Genomic DNA, 17,232 nt, shown 5'->3' on the forward strand with positions numbered 1-17,232 from the left:
AGATGCAACCCAGACTACTATACTTAGTAAAACCCCAGACATTAATAGTGGGATACTTCAACACCCTACTTTCCCCAATAGAAAACTCTTCAAGGAAGAAACTAAATGGAGAAACAACGAAACTAGTAGACTTCATGAAGCTAGTGGTCCTAACTGATATCTACAGAACATTTCACCCAAACACAAAAGAATATACCTTTTTCTCAGCACCTCATGGAACTTTCTCCAAAATTGACCATATACTTATTCACAGTGCAAACCTCAACAGACACAAGAAAGTTTAAATAATCCCTTGCTAACCTGCTGTCCTTCCTCTGAGTGCCACCAGGTCTCCCCCTCCAGGGGACATGGTGAAAGGTGAGGCACCAGAGTATGTGAGACAGCAGGTTACCAAGAAGAGACTTGATACTCTATGAACATATACAGGGGGAGGTAATCCCCCTCAGGAACAGTCATAGGGGAGGGGAATAAGGGGAAAATGAGGGAGGGAAGAATGGGAGGATACAAGGGATGGGATAACCATTGAGATGTAACAAGAATAAATTAATAAAGGAGAAAAATTTTTAAAAAAAAGAAAGAAAGAATCCCTTGCATCTTAACAGACCACCATGGGTTAAAGCTGGAACTCAAAAACAACAGAACAACAGAAAGCATTAAAAACTGATGGAAACTGAACAACTCCCTACTCAATGACCTCTGGATAAAAGAAGAAATAAAAAATAGACACTAAAAACTTCCTAGAATTCAATGAAACTGAAGGCACAGCATACTCACACTTATGGGACACAATGAAAGCCATAGTAAGAAGCAAGTTCGTAGCACTAAGTTCCTTTATAAAAGAACTGGAGGGCACATTAAAGTAAGTGGGTAAGGTTTTTGTGAGTGACAATCTGGCAGTATTTATCAACACTCTTTATAAATATAACATTCTTTTTCGGTGAACTTTAGAGCTGAGGGACTGATTCTGAATGTCATATAATTACACATTGGTTCCTTCATGAAGTTAACCATAACAATGTGATTTAACAGAAAAATCATATGTAATACAAATGTCTAATGATGTTAAATGTTAGATGGTGGCATAAAATATGGTTCATTCAGTTCAAAAAATAAAAAATAAAAAAATAAAAGAACTGGAGGGATCCAATACTAGCAACTTAACTGCACTCCTGAAGGCTCAGGAATAAAAAGAAAATGAGACATCCAAAAGGAGTATACAGCTGGAAATCAAAGAGGGAAATTATGGAAACTACACCCTTCAAAATACTGATAAATAATATAAACTATCTTGGTGTAACTCTAACCAAGATAGTAATAGACTTGTATGAAAAAAACTCCAAATCTCTTAAGAAAGAAATTGAAGAATTCAAAAGATGAAAAGAACTCCCATACTTGTGGATTGGGAGAATCAACGTATCACAAATGGCCATCTTACCAAAAGCAATCTACAGATTCAATGCAATTCCTATAAAAATTCTAAGACAATTATTTATAGACCTTGAAAGATCAATTCTCAACTTCATCTAGAAAAACAGAAAACCAAGAATAGCTAAAACAATCCTGTATAATAAAAAAAAAATCTTCTGGACAAATCTCCATCCCAGATCTGAAGCTGGACTATAGAGCAAAAGTAATAAAAACAGCATGTTATTGGCATAGAAATAGGCTGGGTGGTCAACGGAACTGAATCAGAGACCCAGACATAAACCCAGACACCTAAAGACATTTATTTTTGACAAAGAAGCCAAATCCATGCAATGAAAAAAAGATAGCATCTTCAACAAATGATGCTGGCCTAATTGGATGGCTACAAGAAGAAAAATGAAAATAGATTTATATTTACCACCCTGAACAAAACTAAAGTCCAAATGTATTCAAGACCTCATCATAAAACCAGACACGATACATCTGTTAGAAGAAGAATGGGAAAGATCCTTGTGCTCATTGGCACAGGAGACAACTTCCTGAACCCAACACCAAAAGACAGTGTTCTGAATGTCTTTGAAACTCAGTTTTCTTGGTGTCAGTTTATGTTTGTAGTTTCATTTAATTGTGTGATTGTTGTTATGGTTTTCATATTCTGGGAGAAAGGCCAAACTTCATTCTCTGGGCATTTACCCATTGACTTAGTTTTAATTCATTTCATGCACTGCAACTGCAGCTAGACATCTAGCAATGCTGGAGAACCCCTGCCTTCTGTCTACATATGCCTGGATCAATCTGTCAGCAAGCCTGGAGCTGCTTGATCTGTACAAGTTGCTCTTAAAGGGTGCACCAACAGCTTCTAAGCATCTCTAGTAAGAAATCTGATGGCTAGTTCTGCTACAAAACCTCTGTGCCCATGAGAATTGGGCTCAACAGGTAGAAAGATGCTCCTCCCTTGAAATTATAGCTGGAAAAATTAAGGAAAGTCTTATAAGTTTTAAATGTATAAATTTGCTATGATATGGGTATCTTAGTTATGGATTATTGGCTTATATATGGTTAAAAATCTGTAACAGCTGTAACAAAGAAATTAACCTGAAAAACTCATAACTTAGAGTTAGAGACATTCTGAGCAACAACAAATGGCAGAAGCCAACTAGAAAAACAGGTCTCCAAATATACTTTCAAAGTAAGATTTGATTTTACATAATTTTGAATAATATCTCTTTGACCAGACATAATTTCAGTGCCTGTTTTTCTTATTTATAACAGGGTTTGAGACTATTCTTGATTAATGAGTTATTAAAGCTACATGTCCATGCATTCATGTACAAGAATCATTTTTAAAGAAAAAAAAACCACATTTAAAAAATCTAGTGGCACTTTAACTGCAACATTTTCATCATATTAATCAGTCTCTTTTCAGAACTGATTTGTACCAAAGGAGTTATTGTGGGATAAATATTCATCACAAACCTCTGAACAGTCAGGATGACTGGGTCGTACATCCATAGTAGGAAAGAGGTACATGAGATGAAGACATCCACCCAGTACATGACCACAAAGAAAACCACCATCAGCAAGATGGTCTGAATGGCCCTTTTCTCAGGAGATGCTGTCAGGTGGATGATGCTATGAAGATGCTTGCATTGTTTCTGATGTCTGAACAAGATAATCACCATGTATGTGCTTGTGGTCAGCATGACTCCTACAAGGAACAAATCTCTGGAGGTTGTCACTGTAATACTCAATCCCCTGATGATATAGTTCATGGGGAAGATTATGCAGGATTTAGTGACCTTCATCTGGTTGGTCTCACTCATGTTGTTATGAGCACCAATATAGAATATCAGGTTACTACTGAAAGACAAATTGAAAAACCAAATAAAGAAAGAAGCATTGATCATATATTTTTTAAGTTTATCTTTAAATTTTGCCAACAAAGAGGTACTGGGACTGATGCTGACAGCCTGGAACACACTCAGGAGGCAGGTGGTGCAGATGGAGAGGCCTCTCATCACCCTGTGTATGTAGAACGTTGTCTTACATTTGAAGGCATTCTCAACATTTAGTGAGTCAAATATGTCTCTGAGCCAAATATCCCCTCCAGTGAGAAGCAACATTATATGAATGAAGGTCAGTTGATAAAACATAAAGTCCTTAGTCTTAGGTCTTTGACCTAGAATTATGAAAGTATAGAATAAAAAGAGAAACATATTGGCTAGGACTCCAAGTCCAGTTTGGAAATAAAGCACATTCCTGAATGAAGTCATAGGTGAGAAATGTATTCATCTTAAGGGCATAGTGGAAGTGCGTTTCTTATATCTGAAAAAAAATAGAGTATACATCAAACTTGTGATTCAGTAGACAGTATGTCTATATTACTTTTTTATTTTTCTATTAATTTTTTATTAACCTATCTCTTTAAATTTTCGTGTTCCAGTCTGGACATTACAGCCTATATTCTAATATTTCCTCCCTCTATTTCCTGTATATATAGGATATTATATATATAATAAATACATTCACAATAAATGCACAATGCACACTTTGTGTGCCTATATTGCACCTAAGTCTCATGCCTTAGAAATTCAATCCTATTGATTTAAGTTGCCTCATTTTATAGCTAACACTAAAATATTACAAATGATCCCAGACTATTAATCACATTTGGCCAACTGAACAAAACTATGTAAGTCTGAGGGAACATCACTAAGGGATCCCCAATATTAAGTGAGTCTGTCTAATGTTCTATAACATACTCTTCACTATTTTGTAGTTATCCATGTTTTACTCATAATTCTAACTGAATCACAGTGATAATCCATGATAATCTCCTTATTTCAATCAGCAAAGGGTTTATCTCAGGTCATCTTTTTTTTTTAAAGGTTTCTTTCTCTAGGAAATCTTACATGCTCAGAAACTGGCATTAAAGATATAGACACAGTTGGAGACAATTAATGTACTTTTCAAACCTATTAATTTTATGCCCATTAATTATGGCTATAAGTGGAACCAGATGGTTTCCAGTTCAGTTGGTATCATCTGTAAAGGCTTTGTGAACTCCAATTCAGAATTAATGAACTAAGTCTAGCTATTTAGACAAATAGGATTTTTTCTTTTTTGATAAACGGGGAAAGTAAACATTAACTGTATGATTCTTTATGGATTTTCAGCCATCCATATTTTAATTTTACTTTACTACATCCTTCATCTGTATTTATCTCCCACAACATTACCTCCAAACCCATCCATTTTCCCTCTCTGGTCAATTATATCCTGCTACTCACCTTTACCTTCCTCTCAGCTTCTTCTGTATTTACCATCCCTCTCCCCAGCTGAGGAGCCCTGTCATTCACATTTCCCTAATCACATACTTGTACCTTGTATCACAGACTCACCCCTTTCCTCACAATGGAAACATTTTGCTTTCCTGGTTTCCACACTTAGTACAGGCTACATAATCATATCTGAAGATGGGGAGCTAGGAGCCTCCAACAAAGGAGAACATGTGACATTAAGACACATACCATTTTCCACTCATTATGACACAGATAACCTTGCTGAAGATGACAATATAGTGCTGCTGTTTGGTAATTTCTGCTGAAAAAAGATTCTGTCCCACCCAGTGTTGTCATACATTACCAGCACCCAGATTATGTTACAATTTCAATCAACAGTATTACCTTTTGTGCTTGTGCAAGTTATTTGTCCCACTTACTATGATCAATTTATTATTGAATTAATTTAATTCAGTACTTTAAAATCAGTTTTGTGATTGAAAAAATTATATTGACTATACTGAATCAGATTCTTGTGAGAAAAGAGTACCCAATCATATTTTCAAGTTCACATGAATATTCCACTATACATCAATGCATAATTGAATGTTGGTATAGAAATAGTGTAGAAATTAGTAGAAGGGACCATCCATTAAAACCTGCATCAATATGACATGATAAATCACAAATTTTATGTTTTAATGATGTGCACGCCTACAAATCTTAATCTAGGAAAAGAGTGGATCATCCCAATTGCCAGAGACAAACATGTAGCTCTTACACCAACTACACAGTGGTGTTCTGTCTTTTAAGACATCCAATATGTGAGCTGGAGTGATGGGTTGGTGTCTTTCCCTCCCAGATACATCTGTCCCTAAACAGAACATTTTCATCTCTTACAGAGGACATTGATTAGATTCCCACCAACAATACAGTAAGTCCTAACCATCTATAAGTCTAATGCTGGGGGATCTGTTGCTCTTTCTGACATGGCATACTATTGGCACAGATATACATGCAAGCAACACTCATATATGTGAAATAAAATAAATAAGTCTTAAATAAATAAATAAAAGCTCTCTAATGATATTCAATTCATGTGCTAGTCTCCAAACTGAAAAAACTGTATCCTTATACTAATTTTAAAATTGGAAATGCACAAACTATATATTTATAATTATTTTATGAATTATACACCTATAATTTATTAATATGTCACATGTTATATTATTAATATAAAGAGATAATAACATAAGGTAAAAATGATAGTAATCTAAAATGTTTTTATCTTTTCCCAAAGATATAAACTTTATTCTTTGTACTTCATATCCATTTTTTGTTAATGTTGACTATATACAGAAAATGATACATCTTTTAGTTAATCAAACTCTTATCTGTCTCTGTGGATCACCAAATCTGAGATTGGACAAGAAAACACCAGAGCTCTGTGGCAAAGCTGTTAACATATTCATAAACTGAGAAAAGCCACTAGTTTTATTTGAAAAAATTTACATTGCTGGTGGGTTTTATTTTAATTTAATTGTAAGTACTAAAACCCACAGTGTGTCTATAAACCTTCAAAATAGTTGAGAAGCCATCACTATTGAATTGACCCAGAACAAAGTCTAAGCAGTGTGCAGGCAGCTGTCTGAAGAGACTTGAAACAAAAGAGACCAATGAGCTGCTTTGTCCATAGCTCTATATTCTTCCAAGAAAAATCACTTCATTCCTTCATTATCACTGTATTTGATTTTAAAAGAGTCTTGCTTTGTTTGTTTATGTTATTCACTGCCTTCTGCTTTATACAGATTTAGTAATCTAGGGAGTGTACAACTAGATGAAAAGCATCACTCTCATTTTAAGATTTGCCATAATTAGTGAGTGATGACCTAAAAGCAGTATGACTGCTCAGAGAGACCACAAAGTAAGTATGTCACTTTGAGATGACAAGACACATGGTGTCGACTGATGTGCTGTCCACTGTCAGCAACATTAATAAGTCTTCAGGAACCTCAGAAGATGACGACTTTAGCCACTCAAAACAGATCCATGGCACCCTTATGAAATATATAATGACAGTAAGAATAAATACTGATCACTATCAATAAGGTATTAATTCATAGCTATTGCCTGATACTCTTAAATAACTTCAGTGTATGGATTGTTCTTTGGTTTAGCTCACGTGTAACTGGAATCACACATATGCTGATTAGACTATCCCAATATCACACTTAGGAGCCAGTTCCCCTGAGAGGAAGCAGCAGCAGAAGGAATGTCACTGTGAGACTGTGTGGAAGTGACCATATCCAGGGTTTGTCACAAGTTACATGGCATGAGTTTGGGAAAGATATGAAAATGTTCACTGGAAGTGTGTGTGTGTGTGTGTGTGTGTGTGTGTGTGTGTGTGTGTGTGTGTGTGTAACATTATTAGACTACCGACACTAAGAATAGAGCCATAGTATAGTTTTAGTGTATGTCAAGGCTACTAACAGTAATACTTTTACATCACTTGAGTGAACAACTAAGAGTTATATAAAATGTTTTTATGTAATAAAATGAACTTTAAGAAAAATATGGACTATGGCTTCTATTTTCCAGTCAGCCTGTTCATATCTGTAGGTCTGGCCTAGTTTACCAGTGTAGATATTTAATGTTAATTATTGAAAATAAATTGAAAATTCTATAATGCTTGCAAGCATACACTCATGTTTCTATCATTTGTTTTGTGACGTGCTGATGTTGTTTGGCCAGAAACTTAATGACATTAACTGGTGTCATATTGTTTATTTGTTTAAAAATAACAATTTATTAACTCTACATTATTTTTCCAGTTAAATTTTGTTATCTATATATATATATACATATATGTATATACATATATGTATATATGTGTGTGTGTGTGTGTGTGTGTGTGTGTGTGTGTGTGTGTGTGTGTATAAGATAAAGACAGATGGGGAGCTCACACTGTAATTAAGACTGACTTTAATCAAATTAAAGATGTTCATGCCTTCGCCTTGAAAGCACTGGAATCACAGGTGTGTGCCACCATACCTGCCTTCATCTTATACTTTAACCTTATATACATTAGTAAATGATATTTGAGAAAAATAAAAATTCACTTGTGTTTTTTATGATTTAAATTTACCTGGCATTTCTTTGCAAATCCATATTTTAATAAGCAATTTTATTTTCTAACTATAGGAGGAAACCTTCATGATTTGGGCTTCAAATACTTTCACACTATTCAGGAATTGAAAATATTTTTCTCATAGCTAATGAAAAGCTTACTCGATAGTGTATTATAGCAATATTATAAGGTTCAATTAATAAAACTTGAAACATTGGCACTGGATTTAGTTTAGTAGAAACATTCAAGTACCTACTGGGAGTTATACAGTTTATATTTTGTAAGGATTTTTTGTACTTTTTAGTTTATGTTTTGAAGTTTTTAAAGGATTTAATAAAAAATAAGAATTTCCAAGTGATTTTTAAGTCCATCCAAAAATCTACTTTATTAGATATTATTGCCATAGAATTATCAAATCTAAAAGTTTTAAAAAACTTATTATATAATGTTCAGAATGTCTTATGTTACAGTAGATCATGAGTTAAGTCTTTCCTAAGACTTGATAAGTATATACAAAGTTAACAAAAAAGAAAATTAGTGATAAACTCTAAATTATTTAATACTTGTATATTCCTAGCTTAAGTTTCATATAACTAAATGCATACAGCCAGTTAACTTGAGAAAAGTCATAAAATGATCAAGTGCAAAATACAATTCAAAAGTGCCTTAATATTATAGATGTACTCCTACAAAGCAATAAATATATTTTCTTTGTTTTTCACTCTCTAAGCCACTTAAGTGTCTTGTTACAGGGATATAAAACTAACACAGTTGGCAATACCTAGGTGGAATCATATTCTTAGCATTATTAGAGTATACTCACAGGAGAATTCTATTTCAGATGTGCTCTTTAAAATATTGCATCTAGAGCTACTCTTTGCACATATATATGAATGTACATTCATTGTAAAAGGTGAGGGCTTCATGACTTATCATTCAACAGACAGCACCCATTTATCATCTTCACATTATTAACCTGTCCTGTCTCTCTATCCACACTTCTGCTACACTCCTCTTTCCAATAAGGCCCTTTCTAATGGAACGTAAATAATCATAGATCATATTAAGTGAAATCTATATTCTTTTGTTAATTGTTGCACTGAATATTTATGGCTACAAAAACTGTTGTATACTTAGTATACACTACAGCTCCAAAGTAATATTCTAAGCATAGAACTCTCTAATCATTTATTATACAAAATTTTCCTTCATTATACCAACTCCTTAAAACTCTCACTATTAATGAAGACAAAAAGAAACACTCACCAGGCTTGGCCTTTGAAAATCAGTCATGTAGAAAGAGACCCTAAAAAGTAGTTATAAGGAACAAAAATCATCAGCTCATCTCCCTCTAGACCCATAGTTATCATGTAATCTGGAGCAGGCACTTCTGACTTTGAGGTTGTTATAAAGTGGTACTATCAAATGGAAAAGTGACTTTTCCGAATTCCGGAACAATGATGTAGGAACAGCTGAGCTCTGCATTTCCCATGAGTTATTCTCCCCAGGCCATATCTGCGTGTGTAGACTAACTGCTCCCAGTCATTATAAAAAAGTAACAATAATAGCATCCCATTTAAAAGAAGTAGAAAAACATTTTGGATACCCCAAGGTATCCTTCCCACTTCCAATATATTTGTAATGGCCACCATGCTTACTTGACAGTTGTTCAAGGTCTTTCTAAGAAATTAACAGCTCTTTGCCTAAAAGGAAGAAAAATGTCACCTTCTCCAAACACACTGGGGGAAAATGTTCTTTCTTACAGAGCAGATACAAGTGAAATAATGTGACTGTCTTATCAGTAGAAATCAGCCATGAGGCTAGGGATGTAGTTTAGTTGAATGCATGCCTAAAATGTATTGTGTATGTGGGACACCATGAAAAAAACCAAACTTTCAAATTATAGGCACGTATGAGAGAGAAGAATCCAAAGTCAATTGCAAATACAACACTTTCAATAAGATCAGAAAAGAAAAATGTCCAAAATTAAAGAAAGACATACCCATGTAAATATAAAAAGTTCATTAAACACAAAAATACAAGAGTAGAAAGAAAAATTTCCATGCATATTATAGGAAAACCACTAAGTATACAGAACATCAACAACAAAAATTTGACAGAAAACTCTAAGGAAAAAAACTACAAGTAACACACAAAAAGAAAACCAATTACATGGAAAATTGAACTTCTCTAATTTCAGGAAAATAGTAGAGTGGGAACAGCTGATTTCTCAAGGTAAACTTTCAAAGCTAGAAGGGCCTGAAGCAATACAGCCCAAATCCTAAATGACAGTCATTCTAAAATAATAAACCGAGCAATACTACTTCCGTGATTAAAGAAGGAACAATTTTCCAGAACATAGATATCCTCTAAAATGTTTACATTCAGCAAACAAACTTAAGGCAAAACAGGAAGCATTATTTTGTGCTGGAAAGATCATAGCAGAGAGACTGTGGGAAAAAATTTGAAGCCATAAAATTTAAACAAAAAGTACCACTGAGAACACAATAACAAAAAACCAACAACATGATGGCCTGAACTAACATACACATTTCAATAATAATTTAAACATGAATGGCCTCAATTGTCCACTCAAAAGACAGAGAGCAGATTAATGGATCAAGGTCCAAAACCCATCAGTCTGCTGCCTACAAAAAAATATATTGTAGTTTTAAAGATAGTCACTACCTTCGAGTAAAAGGATCCACAAAGGTATTCCAATAAAACGGAAGCAGTAAGAAAGAAGGGTTCACTAGTCAAACATCTGACAAAATAGACTATAAACTAAAACCAAATAGATGAGATAAAAAGGAGCACTTCATTCCAATCAACGGAACAGTTAACCAAGAAGACATTACTTCAATAAGTATGTATTCACCAAACTCTAGGACACCAAATTTCTTCTTTTTTGTTTGATTAATTTTTATTAAATAATTTATTCAGATTACATCTCAATTGTTGTCCCCTCACTTGGGTTTTTAAACAAATTTTATGAGAAAAATAACATTGCAATTGTTACAAATAAAATTATTTTGATCAAAATTAAAAATGCATGAGATGAAAATTTTGCAAGGAGCTTGATCATTTGCAGTAGATGTATCTGACTTCTCTTCAGTTATTATTTATTCCTCTTACTTTCATTGCTCCATTTGGTTCTCTGTCTATAACACATAAGCTCCAGCCATTCCTCCTGGCCAGGTTATCATGTATCCCAAAGTTGACCAACTGGCACCTTAATAATCTGACCCTTGTGCTGAAACAAGTCTGAGTAAGAGATTCCAAAAACCAATCCTTCTTCCACACAGCAGAGCCTTGCAGAGACTTTCATGTTTTTGACTGCTCTGACACACCCCACTTCTTCACACTTCTTGGATCCAATGACTTCTTAATGACTATTTAATTTCTTTATTTGATCTTGATTCAACTTTATCAAGTGGAAACAATCAAGAAAATTGTCCATTTCCCTTAGATTTTCAAATTTTGTGGCATATAAACCTTTGAAGTAGGACCTTACGATTCTTTGTATTTCTTCGGTGTCTGTTGTCTCCCTTTTCATTTCTGATTTTGTTGACTCTTTGCCTTTTAGTTATTTTGGCTAATGGTTTGTCTATCTTGTTCATTTTCTCAAAGAACCAGCTCCTTGTGTTGTTGATTCTGTGAATTGTTACCTTTGTTTATAATTTATTGATTTCAGTCCTGAGTTTGATTATTTCCAGATGTCTACTCCTCTTGGGTATTTCTGATTCTTTTTTTTTCTATGGTTTCCACATGTGTCATTAAGTTGCCTATATGATAGGTTTCCAGTCTCTTTATTGAGGCACTTAGTGCTATGAACTTTCCTCTTAGCACTGATCAGTGTGTTCCATAAGTTTGGGTATGTTGTAACTTCATTTTCACTGAATTTTAGGAAGTCCTTAATTTCTTTATTTCTTCCCTGACTCAGTTGTAACTGAGTAGAGAGTTGTTCAGTTTCCATGTGTGTGTAGGCTTTTTGTTATTTCTATTTTGCTTAAGTCTACCTTTAATCCATGATGGTCTGATAGGATACAAGATAATATATCAATCTTCTTGTATCTGTTAAGGCTTGCTTTGTGACCTTTAAATGGTCAATATTGGAGAAGGTTCCATGAGGTGCTGAGAAGAAGTTATAATCTTTGGTGTTTGGGTGAAAAGTTCTGTGGATATCCATTATATCCTTTTGATTCATGACATCAGTTAGTGTCATTATTTCCCAGTTTAGCTTCTGTTTCATTGACCTATACTTTGGTGAAAGTGGAATGTTGAAGTCTCTCACTATTAATGTGTGGGTGTTGATGTGTGGTTTAAGCTTTATTAATATTTCTTTTACAAATGTGGATACCCTTGTATTAGGGGTGTAGATATTCAGAAACATGATGTGATCTTGTTTGAATTTTCCTTCAATGAGTATGAAGTGTCCTTCCTCATCTCTTTTAATTAACTTTGTTTGAAAGTCCATTTTATTATATGTTAGAATGAATACACCAGCTGTGTCCATTTACTAGGAATACTTTTTTCCAGTATTTTACCCTGAGTTAATGTCTACCATTGTTGCTGAGATATGTTTATTGAATGGAGAAGAATGTTGAGTCTTGTTTATGCATCCATTCTATTAGTCTGTGTTTTTTTTATTAGAGACTTGAGGCCATTGATATCAAGAGATATTAATGACCAATGACTGTTAGGTCACTTGATTTTGATGTTGGTTGCAACAGAGTGTTTGTCTGTTTATGCTTTGATACAGTAAAGTTATCTATTTCCTGTGTTATCTTGGTGTAGTTTGTCAGTTTGGGTTGGAGTTTTTCTACTAGTTACTTCTGTAGGGATGGATTTATGGATAAGTACTGTTTGAATTTGTTTTTGTCAGGGAATATCTTGTTTTCTCCATCAGTGGTTAATGATAGTTTCACTGGGTATAGCAGTCTGGACTGGCATCTATTCTTAGAGTTTGCAGGACATCTGCCCTGGCCCTTCTGGCTTTTACGGTCTCTACTGAGAAGTCAGATGTAATTCTGATAGGTTTGCTATTATATGTTATGCAGCTTTTTTCCCTTGCTGATTTTAATATTTTTCACTGTTCTGTGACACCAGTTCTCCTGGGTTCTTCTCTGCATCAGCAGATCTAGATGCTGGCACTTCACCACCCACAATTCAGTCCCTGATAAAGAGTCTGAGATATAGGGCACAGCTGCAGCTCGCAGGCATGTATGAAGCCAGTCTCTGGAAACTGTGCTCCTGTCCTCTGTAGACCAGTTGAATGGCATGAGACAAGACCCATCTCTGCTCTACATCTTGTGGACCCCTCTCAATTAAGGCTCTCCAGGTCTTGTGGTCTGTAGCTCCCAGCCCAGTCCCTTGGCTCCTCCTGGCTGCTCAGACATCTTGTGTATTGGTGCCACCATCTGTGATTGAGACACATAATTTCATAAGAAAAAGCTACTCTCGGATGAAAAGGTACAGATTAATATCAATCCATAATCAATAAGTTATTTCAATACCTCACATTCTCCAATAGATAGGTCATCTGGACAAAAATAAACAGAAACATAATACACTAAATGCAATTAAGAGATACCTACAGAATATTCTCAACAAACACCAAAATGCAACACACAGAAACTTCTCTAAAACAGACTATTACTTAAAATGCAAAATGAATCATTACAAATCAAATAGTATAAAATCATTTCTTGTATCCAGTTTGAACACACTGCAATGAAAGCTAAAATTAATAACAAACAAATCACTAATAAATACAAAAACTCATACAGATTAAACAACACATTACATAATGTTGAGGGTGTCAAAGGAGATACCAAGAGGAAAAGAAAAACTTCCTGAAATTATAAGAAAATGAAAATAATAAGACAAATCTTCTGGGATACATTGAAAGCAATCCTATGAGTGAAATTTGTAGCTCTAAGCACCTACATTAAATATAAGAAACAAACAGTACAAATAATGTCATAATTCTACAGTTCAAAAGGTTGTAACAAACCAGATACAACCCAGTTGACAGAAATAATAATAAAAGCAGAAACAAGTAAAACATAAACAAAGACAACAATATAAAGAATCAGCAAATGTAATTGACAAGCACTTGTCCCAAGGAACAGAAAGAAATGACAAGAGAATCCAAATGAAAAGAATCAGAAATGAACAGCTAAACATTCCAAGACACACCAAATAAATTCAGAATATTATAAGAGGATATTTTTTAAAAATGTACTTCCTCTTGGTAACCTGTCCTCAGGAACAGTCATAGGGGAGGGGAATAAGGGGAAAATGGGAGGGAGGGAAGAATGGGAGGATACAGGGATGGGAAAACCATTGAGATGTAACAAGAATAAATTAATAAAGGAGAAAAAAGAAAAAATGTACTTCCTTATGTAGGAAAATCTAAGAGACCTGTATGCTTTGCTAGAATCTTCCATATCACAAAATTGAACCAAGAAGTCAACAACCTAAACAGACCAATAACAAATGAGGAAACTGAAATGATAACAAAAAATCCTTCTTCTTCTTCTTCTTCTTGACTGTGGATGATGAAACTAATGGCCTCCATTCTGATGGGTGTAAGATGGAATCTCAGAGTTGTTTTGATTTGCGTTTCCCTGATGATTAAGGAGGTTGAGCATTTCTTTAAGTGTTTCTCAGCCATTTGATATTCCTCTGTTGAAAATTCTCTGTTTAGTTCCAAGCCCCATTCCTCAATTGGGTTATTTGGTTTGGTGGTGTTTAATTTCTTGAGCTCTTTATATATTTTGGATATTAGACCTTTGTCAGATGTAGGGTTGGTGAAGATCTTTTCCCAGTTTGTAGACTGTCGTTTTGTTCTCTTGACAGTGTCTTCTGCCTTACAGAAGCTTCTCAGCCTCATGAGGTCCCATTTATTAATTGTTGACATAAATGTCTGGGCTGTTGGTGTTCTGTTCAGGAAGTTGTCTCCTGTGCCAATATGTTCCAGGCTCTTCCCTACTTTTTCTTCTAAGTGACTTAGTGTCTCTGGTTTTATGTTGAGGTCTTTAATCCACTTGGATTTGAGTTTTGTACAAGGTGACAAATATGGATCCAGTTGCATTTTTTTACACATAGACATCCAGTTAGACCAGCACCATTTGTTGAAGATGCTATCCCTTTTCCATCGAATGGATTTGGCTTCTTTGTCAAAAATCAAATGACCATATGTGTGTGGATTCATATCTGGGTCTTTGATTCGATTCCACTAATCAACCAGCCTGTTGCTGTGCCAGTACCATGCTGTTTTAATTACTATTGCTTTATAGTACAGTTTGAGATCAGGTATAGAGACTCCTCCGGGGCACCTTTTATTGTACAAGATTGTTTTAGCTATTCTGGGTTTTTTGTTTTTCCATATGAAGTTCAGAATTGAACTTTCAATGTCTTTAAAAAATTGTGTAGGTATTTTGATAGGGATCGCATTGAATCTGTAGATTGCTTTTGGTAGGATGGCCATTTTTATTATGTTAATTCTCCCGATCCATGAGCAAGGAAGATCATTCCATCTTCTCATGTCATCTTCAATCTCTTTCTTTAGAGTTTTGAAATTTTTTTCAAACAAGTCCTTCACTTTCTTAGTTAGAGTAACTCCTAAGTATTTTAAGATCAAAAATTCAAGCGACACCACATGCTAGCGAGGATGTGAGGAGAGAGGAACACTCCTTCATTGCTGGTGGGAATGCAAACTAGTACAACCACTTTGGAAATCTATCTGGTGCTATCTCAGAAAAATGGGAATAGGGCTTCCTCAAGACCCAGCTATTCCACTCCTTGGAATATACCCAGAAGATGCTCCAGCACACAACAAGAAAATTTGCTCAACCATGTTCATAGCAGCCTTATTCATAATAGCCAGAACATGAAACAGCCTAAGTGTCCATCAGTAGAAGAATGGATAAAGAAACTGTGGTACATATACACTATGGAATACTACTCAGCTATTAAAAACAAGGAATTCCCGAAATTTGTGGACAAATGGATTGAGCTAGAAATGATCATAATGTGTAAGTTAAGCCAGAAGCAGAAAGACTCAAATGGTATATACTCACTTATATCTGCACATTAGCCCAAGGGGCATGTCCCACGAAAGCCTTCACTTACCAGGAAACTGGGACAGAGGGAGGACATCCTACTGGGACTCTAGATGAGAGAAGCATGGGAGAATAGCAAAGTAGAAGGATCCAGAGGGTCCTAGAAACCTACAAGTAGAACATTATGATAGGCAGATTTGGGCCCAGGGGTCCCTCTCAAACTAAGGCACCAGCCAAGGACAATACAGGCAGTAAACCTTAAACCCCTACCCAGATCTAGACAATGGACAGAACACTCTCCACAGTAGAGTGGAGAGTGGGATATTACTTTCTCACATATTCTGGTGCCTCACCTTTGATCATGTCCCCTGGAGGGGGAGACCTGGTGGCACTCAGAGGAAGGACAGCAGGTTACCAAGAAGAGACTTGATGCCCTATGAACATATACACAGGGAGGTAATCCCCCTCAGGAACAGTCATAGGGGAGGGGAATAAGGGGGAAATGGGAGGGAGGGAAGAATGGGAGGATACAAGGGATGGGATAACCATTGAGATGTAACAAGAATAAATTAATAAAGTAAAAAAAAAGAAACTAATGGCCTCACTCTCCTGGTGCTAGGAATTATTTCCAGGATGCTGGAACTGGAGCCAAAACAAATGCTTCCTTAAACCACCTTTGCTATCTAGTTCATCATAAAAACAGTAGCAACTATACCTTCTAAAGCCTCATTTCTTAACATTTTGGGGGCACATGGCATACATATCAGACCATAATTTGTTTCTAAGCCTATTTATTGCTTGTATAAAGAAGGGCTATTGATTTTTCTTCACTTAATTTTGTATCCAGCTACTTTGCTGAAGGTATTTATGAGCTGTAGGAGTTCTCTGGTAGAATTTTTTGGGGGAGGTCTCTTATTTATACTACCATATCATTTCTTAATAGCAATACTTCAACTGCTTCCTTTCCAATGTGTATCCCCTTGATCTCCTTCAGTTGTCTTATTGCTATTGGTAGAACTTCAAGTACCAAATTGAAGAGATGCAGACAGAGTGTGAAAACTTGACTTGGCCCTGAGTTTAGTGGAATCGGTTTAAGTTTCTCTCCTTTTAATTTTATAGTGACTATTGGCTTGCTGTATATTGACTTGATTGTGTTTAGATATGTACCTTGTATCCCTAATCTCTCCAAGGCTTTAACAAAGGCTTTTCAACATCTCTCTACTCATGGTAACTGGGTCAGAGAAGAAATAAAGAAAGAAGTTCGGGACTTCTTAAAATTCAATGAAAAAGATTACATGTCCTTTGCATATATTATGACTTCTGATTTTTC

General features: G+C 35.2%; 2 protein-coding genes across 2 annotated transcripts in view; both read right to left on the minus strand.

Moving 5' to 3' along the window:
- LOC311600536 (vomeronasal type-1 receptor 48-like) overlaps positions 1 to 17,232 on the minus strand; it is a gene marked incomplete at both ends in the record, with an annotated part of 120,925 nt that overhangs the window by 34,048 nt on the left and 69,645 nt on the right. The gene's annotated exons all lie outside the window — the stretch shown is intronic.
- Positions 2,799 to 3,698, minus strand: LOC311600537 (vomeronasal type-1 receptor 100-like; the record flags this gene model as incomplete). Its single annotated transcript, XM_084787319.1, has 1 exon — positions 2,799 to 3,698. The coding sequence occupies one exon, from the start codon at positions 3,696 to 3,698 to the stop codon at positions 2,799 to 2,801; it is 900 nt and encodes a 299-aa protein (XP_084643445.1).

Source organism: Acomys minous (assembly GCF_964271855.1).
Source record: "Acomys minous genome assembly, chromosome: 6".
NCBI lineage: Eukaryota > Metazoa > Chordata > Mammalia > Rodentia > Muridae > Acomys > Acomys minous.